The sequence below is a fragment of the Oreochromis niloticus genome, linkage group LG3, assembly GCF_001858045.2.
Source record: "Oreochromis niloticus isolate F11D_XX linkage group LG3, O_niloticus_UMD_NMBU, whole genome shotgun sequence".
Taxonomy (NCBI): Eukaryota; Metazoa; Chordata; class Actinopteri; order Cichliformes; family Cichlidae; genus Oreochromis; species Oreochromis niloticus.
The window spans coordinates 20,573,609-20,586,529 of record NC_031967.2 but is presented as its reverse complement, the minus strand read 5'-3'; the positions used below and the strand labels follow the sequence as shown (position 1 = coordinate 20,586,529).

The following is a 12,921-nucleotide window of genomic DNA, read 5'->3' as shown; positions in this document are numbered from 1 at the left end:
GCGCCGGTGCGTCAGTGTTGCTGGACCCATCACTACTATTTTCTGCACATTCCAGCACATAAAGTAAAAAATGTTTTTGTGTTTACACTCACTCTTTCAAATAGATGAAAGTAAAACACAGCAGAAAATAAATAAAATCAAAGACTAGCGGTCCTGTTGCTCTATTTTCACCTGTAAAGCAGGAGTGGGGTAGGCGGAGGTTTACCCTGGTGCAGGTGTGCCGCAGCGGTCAGTTCAAGAATCCGCGAGTTTCTCTGTGAATTTCCCATTACAGTCGTAGCGCACTCGCTGCTTGCTTGGATAGTTTAGGGGGTTTTTTTCGCTGTAAAAAGAAGTTTTCTTCCCACGCACAATGGACTCTAATGTTTTTGTCACTTTTTATGGAATCAAACTCAAAGTAAGGTCAGTACTTCCACGCTTTAAACGCTGCACGCTCATACTCTCTCCCGCACTCGATATATTATCCATTGTTGATCTGCACACAGCTGTTGTCTGGAACGTCGCACTCGCTTACGTCACTGTCATGAGACATTCTCGCAAAAAATCACGGTTTTAGTAACGCAGTAACGCAGCGTTCCTACGTGAAAGTAACGGTAATCTAATTACCGTTTTTGCAATAGTAATCCCTTACATTACTCGTTACTTGAGAAAAGTAATCAGATTACAGTAACGTGTTACAAGTAACGTGTTACTGCCCATCTCTGCTCCCATCACTCGCGAACAAGACCCCCGAGATACTTGAACTCCTCCATGCTTATTAGTGTGGTCTAAAGACATCTGTACGACAGGAAATGTCAGCTTCCACGGCAAAAGAATATAAAACACACTTACTAGGTCTCATCTTAGCTATCAGAGGCTTCAACATCAGATTTAGTAAAGAACAAGCACATAGCATGCTAACTGACACCAAAGCAAACCAACTGTGACTCAACAAATCCTCATTCAAAGTCCATCAAACAGACTTTATCCACAAGGACTGAAGTTGGACACCATCACTGTCAAAGACTGGAAATAAAAATACATCTGTTCACAAGTTGCTTTGTTGTTGAATCTCTTCCCCTCACTCAGGTTTCTCCTGCTCGCTGTGGTTACACTGATTGGCTGTCACTATTAGATTTGATAAAGGAACAATACACCAAAAACAGAAGTTCAAAATAACACCAATGAAATGATAACTGCTCACATTCATTTAGAAGCAATTCTCAAATGTTCAAAATACAATCAGATCCGGGCGCCGTTTTTTTTGTTTGTTTGTTTGTTTTTTGTACTTATTTATTTTAACATACCATACCACCTTTATTTATAAAGCACTTTAACATAAAACTAGAGTTCACAAAGTGCTGTACATGCAAATAGCATAAGTAAAGTAAAGAAAATTAAAAATAAGATCAAATAAAATAAATAACTAAATTAAATTAAAATATGTTAAAACAAATTGACTCAACCCCTTTAATCAGTGCCAAAGGCTTCAGCGATTAAATATGCTTTAGGACAATGTTTAAACTCAGAAAGAGAAGAGATGTGCCTAATGTGCAAGGGCAGATCATTCCACAACTTTGGAGCAGCTACAGCAAAAGCACGATCACCTTTAAATTTATACTTAGTTTTCAGTACCTTAAGGAGCTGCTGATTGGCGGACCTAAGGGAATGGGCAGGTGTATATGGTTGGAGCAGCTCAGAGAGGTAGGGGGGGGCCAGGCCATTAAGAGATTTAAAAACAAATAAGAGAATTTTAAAAACAATCCTAAAGTGTACATGTAGCCAGTGGAGTGAAATTAAAATGGGGGTAATGTGCTCAGACTTTTTTGTTCCAGTTAAAAGACGTGCTGCAGCATTTTGTACAACCGTTTCTTTATTTATAGTTGATAGTACAGCTTAGATAGTGTTATACACTCTATTGCCATTCTCCTGCCCCCCTTTGCTCTATTGTCTCGCAGCAGTAGCAGCAGTCATATTTTGGCCCACTGTCATTTAAGTTTGTAGGGATGTGTTTATGTATCGCTCTCTAGGTTCTTCCACAGCATTTCAGTCAGTTTGAGCTCTGAACTTTGTTTCAACAATTGTGAAACCTTCATTCTTTTGTTTTTCAGCCTTTGTGTTGCTGCTGTACTTGTGTAATTTTAGCAAAGGCAAATATTAAAAAATAATCCCTGTGCTGATCAAAACAGAAATACAGGATATTATGTGTGACACAGTTTGATCTTAACTAGGGTTTCATGATATTTGATCATTTACATATTTCCATCTTTAAATTGTTCTTATTCAGTCATTTTTATTTGTATGTTCTTGTTCTAAACTGAACTGCAGTGAAACCAAAGGCTGAACTGAGAGCTGATAGGACAGTTGTTCCAGTAGGGGGCAGTGTGACCCTGACCTGCTCTGTGAACCCATCATCATCATCATCATCTGGATGGAAATACTACTGGTACAGTGATGGGAAATCTTATGAACCTGTGAGAAATGAACAAATCAATGTCTCAGACGGAGGACTCTACTGGTGCAAAGGAGGAAGAGGAGAACCAGTTTACTACACAGAGGACAGTGAGGCAGTCAGGATTGACAAAATTGGTGAGTTCAAACTTTAAATTTCCCACAATTTCCCACATCTGATGGTAACTGAATCTTTTGTCATTCATGTGTTTTTATTGTACTTTCTTGAACATTAACAGTGTCAAACAGGCCTGTTGTGACTCTGTATCCAAACTGGTCTGAGATATACAGAGGAGAGACGATCACTGTCAGATGTGAGATCCATGGAGGAGACACTGAGTGGGATTATGAGTGGGAAATAAACAGCATCAAAAAACCTCCAAATCAAAATGAATACAAGATTAAATCTGCTTCATCATCCAACAGTGGAAACTATCGCTGTAAGGGCAGAATGAAAAGTTCACAATATAAAACAACAGAGTGGAGTGATTCAGTCACACTGACAGTTTCTGACAGTAAGTCATATTTGCTTTAAGCTGTTTGAACACTTTGTAAAATGTGTTTCTGTTCATATAGACTGAGATTATTATTCTTTGTATAAACTGAGCTCACTGTTCAGAGACTGTACTACATGTTCACTGAGAGAAAATCTTTGTTGAACAGATAAACCCCGTCCTGTCCTCACTGTGTCTCCATCATGGCTGAGTCCTGGAGCCTCAGTAACTCTGAACTGTGAGGTTGAACATCCGTCTGCAGGATGGAGCTTCTACTGGTATAAAGCTGTTCCTGATCTATCAGAGAAATCCTCCAGTTATGAGCTGCTACCTGATGGCAGTGGGACTGCACAGGACTCCTACATCATTCATGGACAGACACACACAGCAGGATATGTGTGCAGAGCTGGAAGAGGAGACCCAGAGTATCACACTGATCACAGTCAACCAAAGTTTGTCTGGTCTGCAGGTCAGTTTGTTTCTCTCTGTCCTTTCAATGAGCTCATGTTAGGTCATCATTTTTATTCACCAGGATTTAGACCCTTAAAATCTCATCTCCATGACAACCCTTTATCTCTGTTTATATTAAAACTCCCCAAAAGAAAAACTGAAGTGAATATTTTCCTTTCTCTCTGTGATCAAACCAAACTGAATTTCCTTGTTTTCTTTTCTTATTTCTCAGTTTTTATTTAATGTGATAACATGAAAAACAAAAGACATCTATGAGATTTTAAATGTTTTCTCTTTGAATACTTTTACTTTGATATTTAAACTCATGTTACTGTTTGTACTGATTATTTTTACTTAGTGCACAGACAGGATTTACACAGTTAAGACTCTTTGTTTAGTGCTCAGGTAGGTGTTCAGATAAAAAAGTCAAATATAGTTAATAAAGAAACAAAGATGTCAGCAGGCAGGTTAACAGCTCTGACAAATACAAGAAAAACACTGACTACAGATGGACGCTAGAAGAAGACGTCACAAATAACAGCTGCTGTTATTGTTCATTTAAAATATCCTTCAAAGGTTTTTAGTTTTGGTCCTGCTGCTGCAAAATATCTCACTGTAGAAGGAATCTGTGAAACAGACAATATCACAGAGTTATGACAGAAACATTACAGCAAATGACTGAAGTGTGTTCAGAGTGATCTGTATCAGGTGGATAATGCTGAGAGTGATGACTCAAAGCTCATGATGTCACATGACGTGTACCAAGCTCTACATGAGCTGCCAGCAGATAAAGCATGTGGGTTAGATCATCTTAAACATGTCAGTATTCGGCTCCTTTGTTTTCCATTGATTTGACTGTCTGTGTGATTCAGGGCTTGTTGTCAGACTCAGTGTTGTCTGTTCTATTAGTGCTGATCAGGGTTAAAGCTGGTAAAGTCCTGATAATTATATGTCTTTAACCTCAGCCAGTATAATATGAAAAGTTTTAGAAATAAATTTGCTGACAGATTAAACATGTTTATTAACTCCACTGATAACCAGCTTGGCTTTAAATCTAAACATGGCACTGATTTGTGTTTATATTGAAGGAAACTGTAAACAAATATTGAGGAAATAACTCATCAGTTTATATGTTTCATTGATGGTGTAAAAGTTATTTGTTAGTCTGAGTCAAAGAGGGGATCAAAAATCATGAGAGTCCTGGTTTACTGGTGTGGCAGTTTGAAGTAAAATGAGGTGATAGCATTTCAGTCCTGTTTGGGGTGAGCTCAGTTTTTGTAGGAAAATGGTCTGTATGTATTCTTTTATTTATTTATTTTTCATATTTATTTTATGTGATTTTCTTTTGTTTGTTTTTTCTTTTAATTCTGGACTATTGAGTCTATAATAAAGACAATAAAGTTTTCAAGCTAAAAATTACAGTTTGACCAAACAAACACTGAATCTTATTGAAATATTATCACTGATCGTCAGAACAAAAGCTTCAAACAAATATTTTCACTGTGATATTTTGAATCCTAACATCTGTGAGCTTTGTCTCTTCACTGCATGTTGTTTCCAGATGTTCATTCAGCAGCGTCTCTCACAGTGAGTCCTGACAGAGTGCAACACTTCACCTCTGACTCTGTCTCACTGACCTGTGAGGGAAACTTCACTGAGTGGAGAGTGAGGAAGTTCTCTGAGGACGGTCGACTCTCTGTCTGTAGGAGAATGACTGGATCCACATGTAACATCAAGACATCAAAGTCAGATACTGGAGTGTACTGGTGTGAGTCTGGATCAGGAGAGTTCAGCAGTGCAGTCAACATCACTGTACAGAGTATGTTATTATACATTTACTTCTTGGATCTGAATGATTTAGACGTCACATGAACATTTGTCCCAGCTTTGCTGTATGTGAAGAAATTCTATGTGGCAAAACAAACAAAAATGAGAATTTCAGACAATTTTAGGCAACGAAGCATCAAAATATTCTTGGTTGTTGGTCTAATTTCTCTTCATCCTTTCATAATTCAGTTTGTCATAATTTGCCAACAGTATTTTTTATTTTCTCTGTCAGAATAAAACTCAAAAAAGCTCAACATCTCTGTCGTCACATTAGATGAACTTTTAATGTCTCAATAGAGAGAAATATGGGAAACACGTCATACGAAATAACACAAACATACAAAGATTTACAATTTCCCCTTTAACCATTCAATAATGTCACCGTCAATAATTTGACTCCTGCAGGGAACATCCCAACTATATTTCCAGTCCTCATAATCACTCAGAAAACCAGGTCTGCATGTAGATCAAGAGACACGACTCACAGCTTTTTCTCAAAGGTTTGCATCAGCTGGTCTGACTGAAACAAATGTGTGTGATTGTTTCACAGATGATGGTAATGGTCCTATCCTGGTGAGTCCTGTTCATCCTGTGACTGAGGGAGCTTCTGTTAGTCTGACCTGCAGTTTGAGAACACAAAAAATACTTTCCAATGTGTTTTTCTATCACAATGACAAACTTATTCAAAATGATCCCCGAGGGGAGCTGAACATCTCTGCAGTGTCAAAGTCTGATGAAGGTTTCTACAAGTGTCAGTACTCAGGAAGAGAGTCAGCACAGAGCTGGATGTCAGTTAAAGGTGAGCAGGATCAAAACATTTGATTTGTTTTTATTCACGAGTTTCATCTTGAGAAGAAACATTAGATTGTCTGTTTAAGGCTTGAAGTCAACCTGGATCTATTTTGTAAGAACATTTATAAAACTATTATGTAATATCTCTATATTGTCAGGTTTAATATCGTTGTGATTCAGGACTCAAGTGAGGGACTCAGGTGAAAACAGCAGAGGAATTAGTGAAAGTTTCTGTATTCAAACAAAAGGATAATTCATTTAACACAAGAGATTGCGAGCTTCGACTCGGTCAACAAGAACAAAACATAAATGAATGTGACAAGACAGAGTGTTGGGGGAAAGTGTGGCCCCCAGCAGACAACAGCAAAACAGATGCACTTGTTACCACAGACTGGTAGAAAATTTTCTACATCTGTCTCCACACATTTAAGGATCTGAGCTTCCTTAGAAACTAAGATCTCAGGTTATTCAAAGCATAACTGCCAACCGCCAACTCTGGAATATATGTTCATAAATGTATAAATATGTAAACAGTGGGATATTTAACTATAAAAAGTATTTATACAATGTGAAATCTGAGAAACTGAAGTTGTTTACATGATATTGTGTTGATGTTCAGTCTCAGTTTAGATTTGTGCACAGCTGGTTAAACTTTTTATTGCTGATTTTCAGTCAAATTGACACTAGGATGAAAAAATGTGATTACCTCTAACAAGAGCAACATTTTTTTTTTTATTACACCCTGTTGCACCAACATATGATACAGTTACTTCAGTTGTTTTTAACATGTTATCCGTTTTTAAATGAATCTTAGAAGTTTCAGGTTTTAGTTAAAGATTCTGCTCTCATGAGAAACACACACTGCATCTTTTTCACTTAATGAACTCTGAACTGCAGATGACAATATGGCCTCATTTTATTGGACGCTGGTCTGTGCTGATATGTTATGAATTTAGATTAATGATAGTAGTTATAAGACTCACACTCTACTGAAGGATTTTAATTTTATCACAGAAATGATCTGAACCAAATTAATTAATGTCAAGCTCATAAGTGTCAGATTCTTTTGGTAAATGTACAAAAATTAATTTCCACAAATCTTTTAACTTGTTAGGATTTGCATAACTTAAAGACTCAGAAGTGTTTGTTTCCTTCTCGGGTCATCTTCTTGTAGCACTGTAGATGTCGCCCTTTTTAACTGAGTAGTCAGAATGAATCAAATCCACAGTAATCTGTCGTCTAAAGTCAGATAAAAATAAATATCTGGAACCTACTCTTGTGTTTAGTTAGGATCGTAAGGAGACTGTCAGTGGTAACTCAACTTAGAGAAGAAAACCTCCACTCAAAATGAGACTCTGACAACGACTTAAAGGAAAAAAGTGATTTCAGTGTATTCAACTAGCCATATTATATCGTTCATGGTAAAACCGGTATGTTTGGCAACAATAAGAAAATTAAATATTGCGATAGAATATGGGTAAAATGCTCAGTGCCTTTGTTTTCATACGCTCATACGCACATGGCAGAAAAAGTATGGCGGTGATGGAAAATGATATGGACGAAAGCGCATCTTTGAATGAAACAGGTGAACCAGAATTGGTCAGTAAAAACGTTGCAACTTCGGTGGTGTGGAAATGGTTTGGTTTTTGTTCATCAGATACCCACCAAAGCACAATTTTTTGTAAAACATGCAAGCGGGCCGTCTTGGTGAAGGGAGGAAACACTACAAACCTATTTCACCATTTGAAGCAGAAGCACTTCTTGGAGTACAAAAAAGCTGTTAAAGCACATGAAGAGTTGTCCGCTTCAACTAGCGAGGTGGTCACAACTCCACCCAGTGCTTCCTGCAGAAGTTCTCTGATGACTCTGCAATAGTCGGCCTCATCACTGATGGGGACGACAAGGAGTACAGAGGACTGACTCAAGACTTTGTGGACTGGTGCCAGCTGAACTACCTCCAGATCAATGCCAGTAAAACCAAGGAGCTGGTGGTAGACTTCCGCAGGCACAAGCATCCTCCACTGCAACCACTGAACATCCAAGATATGGACATCGAGGCTGTGGACAGCTACAGGTACCTTGGTGTTCATCTGAACAACAAACTGGACTGGACTCATAACTCAGACGCCCTCTACAGGAAAGGGCAGAGCAGGCTGTACCTGCTTCGGAGACTCAGGTCGTTTGGAGTGGAGGGCCCACTCCTGAAGACCTTCTATGACTCTGTGGTGGCCTCAGCCATCTTTTATGGTGTGGTCTGCTGGGGCGGCAACATCTCTGCTGGGGACAGGAAGAGACTGAACAGGCTGATCCGAAGGGCCAGCTCTGTTCTAGGATGCCCTCTGGACCCAGTGGAGGTGGTGAGTGACAGGAGAATGGTGGCTAAGCTGTCATCACTGTTGGACAACATCTCCCACCCCATGCATGAGACTGTGACAGCACTGAGCAGCTCCTTCAGTGGGAGACTGCGGCACCCACGGTGTGGGACGGAGAGATTTCGCAGGTCTTTCCTCCCCACTGCTGTCAGACTCTACAATAAAGACTTTTGCAGCTGATCAAACACACAAACCCACACATGTGCAATAAGACTGCTATACGTGCAATTCTTCTTCTGACGAAGTTGTGTTTTTGTATTTTCCTACTCAGTTGTATATAGTATTTGTATTTCTATTTTATTCTATTGTATATATTATTCTATTCTATTTTATTCTATTGTATATAGTATTTTATTTTATTTTATTTTATTGTATTTTATTGCATTCCAGTGTTTTCTAATTTCTGCTACATAACTTTGCACTTTTGCTGTAACAAAACAAATTTCCCACCTGTGGGACTAATAAAGGCCATCTTATCTTATCTTATCATCAATGACAAAAACACATTTCAGTGCAAATCAAATGAACCATGAAAAGTGTCTCACATGGTGTGTTAGCTAAAACCTCACATGCAAGTGCATGGTGGTTACCTCACTGACGAGCTGCAGTCATGTTAACTATCCATTAACATTTGGCTCACATCCACCGAGGTCTTCAAGGTAGGGCTGTTCGATATAACGATATATATCGGATGACGATAGAAAAACGTCTATCGTTTCATTTTACGCTATCGTTTGTTTCGTGGTGTCGCAAAATAAACTGTTTACGGCAATATTTTTTCATCATTTTGATGGTCACTGTAGTGGCTATATTAATTTCTTAAAGTTCTCTCTTTCTCTTATATTTAATATAACCACACTACTGACGGACAAGCGCTTGTTTTTTATGCGTTGTCGTTAGCAACAACGACGGTAAAACCACGGCGTGTCCGCTTGTTTATTTTCCACATAAACCTTTCACAATAAAGCTCAAGATCCTGTTGAGGCTTTTCAAAATAAAACGAGTCACGTGAAAGATGCAGAGTATTAACGGATGAGAAGCAAAAAAGAGCCGCCAGGTGCTAAAAAATAAACCTTAGACTCAAACGTTAGAACAGACTTTTCTCCGCAGCACGCTGTGTAAATACTCACAAAGAAAACGGCGGCCGTTACAACTTACGTCTAAAAATGTATAGTTCCATGCATCAGTTAAAACACTCGACTCCAGGTACACGACGCCCAGCTGGAAACACTTCACGCAAGTCGAGATGCCCGAGATTCACAGAATTTACAGGAAATGTTACATTTTTGTAATTTATATCGTTATATCGACGATAGATGTCTTAATATCGGGATATGAGATTTTGGTCATATCGCACAGCCCTACTTCAAGGTCAACTTTATGACTCAATAAAAATCCTTATAACACAGAAACTATGATTCTTACAAAGGTGCTGTGTCTTGTCAACATATAGAAAATACTGTATAAAGATTTGAAATATCATTTGTTTGACCTCTGACCTCACTTTTACATTTCACAGCTGCCTTTGTTGCCATGTTGAAACAAATCTGCCTTTGGACTTATTTTTACTGCACTACAAACTTCTGACAGTAAAAATAAAACGAACAAATAAAAAAAACACAAATACGATACTGTCCCCTCAAAAGTAAATACTGTCAACAGAGTGAGCTGCCTTAGCAAAGGTTTGTGCTGTCAGAGTGTTTCTTTTATACTGTATTGATAATTAATTATTATTTGTTGTTACAGTAACTGTGTCAGGAGCTGACAGCTCTTCATCTCCTGTGTGGTTGATGGTTGGACTGGTTTGTGGAGTCTCTCTCATTATTATTCTCCTGCTCTTGTTGTATCGCTGCAGACAGTCCAAGTGTAAGAGCCTCTTCTTTTCATGCTGTATTAGAGAGTTTATTTACTACATACACTTTAATTATTCACACATATACATGTATTCTGATCTCAGTGGAACAATTTATACATGACAAACATGTGTAATAACATTTGTCTCTTTCACAGATTCCTGCTTCACCAGGTTGGTAAAATACTTTTTATTATTATTTTAAACAAACATCAGTTACTTTTGAGTTTATTGTGTTTATTTCATGTTTTAGGTCGATCCAGTCTGAGAGTCACAGTCCGGGCTCCTCCACAAATCATGGAGTCAACCAGGATGAAACTCATGTGTACGACTCTGTTCATCCTGGTCAGTATTTAATCCATCTTTATTATCATTATTAATATTGACTTTTAAATTAGTCTTCATTAACAGTAACAGTTTTTAGATTCATTTTGTGCTCAGCAGCTTTTCAAAGAACGTTCGTCAAAATCCAGCAAACTGACACATGCTCATAAAATGAGAAACAAACAGGATTTTACAAACTGATTGTATCTTTAACTTGACTGAAAGAATCCAATGTTGTTGTTTCATATCATAACAACACAAACAGTAACAACATTATGGGATCATGGTTTGAAAATCTTATAATCCTGGTTTTGACTTAAACAGAATTATTTAAACTTTAGTTTTTTATTGAAATGATTAATTTGACCCTGGCTCGTCTTTTTTTAGGTACCAATAACATATATGAATCTGTTACGCAGGTTGAAGACAACAGAAATGGTGCAGTATATGTGTTGAAAAGCACAGAGCAGTTACAGATGAAACTTGTTTTTGATTTAATGAAACTAATTCCATGTGAAATGTTTACAATCCTGTAACTAAAATATGAACATTTCAGGATCAGATGAACATCAAGATGTCACATACGCTCTTATTGAACTTAAAAACCTTGAAAAGAAGAGTGAGTACATAAAACTTGTGCAGTTTAAAATTAATAAATGTAAATGTAATGTAAAAATACAATAAATAAACGTTTTAAAAAATTTAACAGTTAATTATTTCCTTATGTCCAATAATCTGATCATCTTCACAGGGAAGCATCATAAACCAGAGCAGAGTGCTGTTTACTCTGAGGTGAAGACGGGAGCTGCAGGTACAGTCACAACAGTCTCATTCAGTGTTTGTACTGAAATGTGTCATTTCATTATGTTGCAGGTTATTATAGGTCAACATGGAGTTTAATTATTCACTTACCAAGCTTAGCTGCTACACATCAGCAGAGTTAATCTGCAGTCATTTAGGGTTTTGGTGGGTTAGTAATTAAATCAGGTGTAGTTGTTTAACATGATACTGTGTTGTTGTGTTGTTGTCATCATTCAAAGCACTCAAACACAGACACACTGGAGAACAAATTTACTGAGTGATTCAGAAACACAGCAGGTCAGAAGTTTTGCAAAGAACTCAAAACAACTTCTTCCACGGTTTGAGTTCAGTCTCTTCATCAGATCACAGGTTAATCTCACCAGCAGGTTTGTTGGGTTGCCTTTCATTAAAGTCTTTAATCTGGGAGGCAAAAAAGTCCCCTTTCATCTGGATTTACTGAATCACAGCATCCACAGCTTCTGAACTAGACCAACGATCACAAAACCAAACACCATCAAATAAAACACATAATCAGAGTGTGCTCGATCACTGGTGGCACAGCAGAGCACTGTTTAAGCTGGTTTTTGATACAGGGAAGTATTGGATGTGCCAATAGGATGGAAAGTGTGTGTGTGTGTGTGTATGTGGAATAGATGTAGGGCATAGAAAATATTAATAAGGGATGAAAGAAGGGAGTGATGCAGACGGGCATATGAGTATAAATGGAGCTGTTTAGGAAGGTTCGAGGTTCTTTATGTAGTTTGCTAAAGATGAGTAACATCGGAAGAAAGCACTGTGGACTTATGAACTGAAATAATAATTTTTTTTGTCTCAAAAGACTTGGAAGACTTCGTACTGTGTTACTGCTTCCTCATTTGGACTTTCAAATCAGACTTGATCTGCAGAGTTTAAGTCCACATGTGTCCAACAGCTCTGTGTCATATACCTGCTGATCAAATGTATCCTGAGCTCTGACTTCTCTTTTAGAGGACAGTCTGATGTATGCTGAGGTCAAACGCCCCAAAAAAGCCAAGAAGAAAGCAGGTAAACAAAGTCTGCCATCACCTCCAGTGAATGTTGTTCAACATGTTTATCTGGTCTTAAAATCTTCTTTTCACTCACAGGAAAATCAAGTCCTGCAGCTGATGCAGCAGTTTAGTCTGAAGTCACATTAGGAAGCTTTCCTGGTAATTATGCTTCTGTGCAGGATGAGTTATTCTTCAAGTTATTAAATGGCAAACATCCTGAAACTTGGACATTTCTGTTCTTTGTGTGTTTGTCTTACAGGTCAGTGAGGAGAGCTGCAGCAGCAAAGCCAAGAAGAAGCATTTTATGAATCCACTGTTGCTCCTCTGCTGCCCAAATATCAGACACACTCTCAGTCTTTAGTTTTAATGGTATTGAATAATAATATGATACAGATTTGGTGCTGTATTTTAGCATAAAGCACACAGAGGTGTGTCCTGTTTCAGATTCATGCTCTTTATATTCAGCTGATACTTTTTATTCATTGTTGAGCTTTAATATAAAACTTTGAATGTATCCTGTTCCACAGAGAAAAAAGTCTGTGATTTTTAGT

The 12,921-nt window shown here is 37.9% G+C and overlaps 2 protein-coding genes and 2 long non-coding RNA genes across 5 annotated transcripts in view; 3 read left to right on the top strand and 1 right to left on the bottom strand.

Annotated features, from left to right (window-relative positions):
* Positions 1 to 3,082, top strand: part of LOC109196528 (leukocyte immunoglobulin-like receptor subfamily B member 3A) — a 122,303-nt gene extending 119,221 nt beyond the window's left edge. Inside the window, exons 13-14 of the mRNA XM_025906000.1 lie at positions 2,308 to 2,568; positions 2,670 to 3,082. Of these exons, the coding sequence (XP_025761785.1) occupies positions 2,308 to 2,568; positions 2,670 to 2,965 (557 nt within the window). The 3' untranslated portion in view covers positions 2,966 to 3,082. The remainder of the gene's footprint in view (positions 1 to 2,307; positions 2,569 to 2,669) is intronic.
* The window catches only part of LOC109198185 (low affinity immunoglobulin gamma Fc region receptor II-b), a 997,390-nt gene that overhangs the window by 893,941 nt on the left and 90,528 nt on the right, over positions 1 to 12,921 (top strand). The window contains exons 1-2 of one of the 2 annotated variants that reach the window (XM_025906007.1): positions 4,863 to 5,193; positions 5,752 to 6,000. The exons of the other annotated variant lie outside the window; for it this stretch is intronic. Coding sequence (XP_025761792.1) covers positions 4,923 to 5,193; positions 5,752 to 6,000 — 520 coding nt within the window. The 5' untranslated portion in view covers positions 4,863 to 4,922. Of the gene's footprint in view, positions 1 to 4,862; positions 5,194 to 5,751; positions 6,001 to 12,921 lie in introns of those variants that run through there. 2 annotated transcript variants of the gene reach the window in all.
* LOC112846491 (uncharacterized) overlaps positions 1 to 12,921 on the bottom strand; it is a 161,832-nt gene that overhangs the window by 115,990 nt on the left and 32,921 nt on the right. The gene's annotated exons all lie outside the window — the stretch shown is intronic.
* Positions 10,187 to 12,350, top strand: LOC109198235 (uncharacterized). The gene is made up of 7 exons (XR_003219463.1): positions 10,187 to 10,231; positions 10,376 to 10,391; positions 10,471 to 10,562; positions 10,929 to 10,979; positions 11,098 to 11,160; positions 11,293 to 11,352; positions 12,330 to 12,350. It is a non-coding gene; the product is annotated as an uncharacterized LOC109198235 (long non-coding RNA).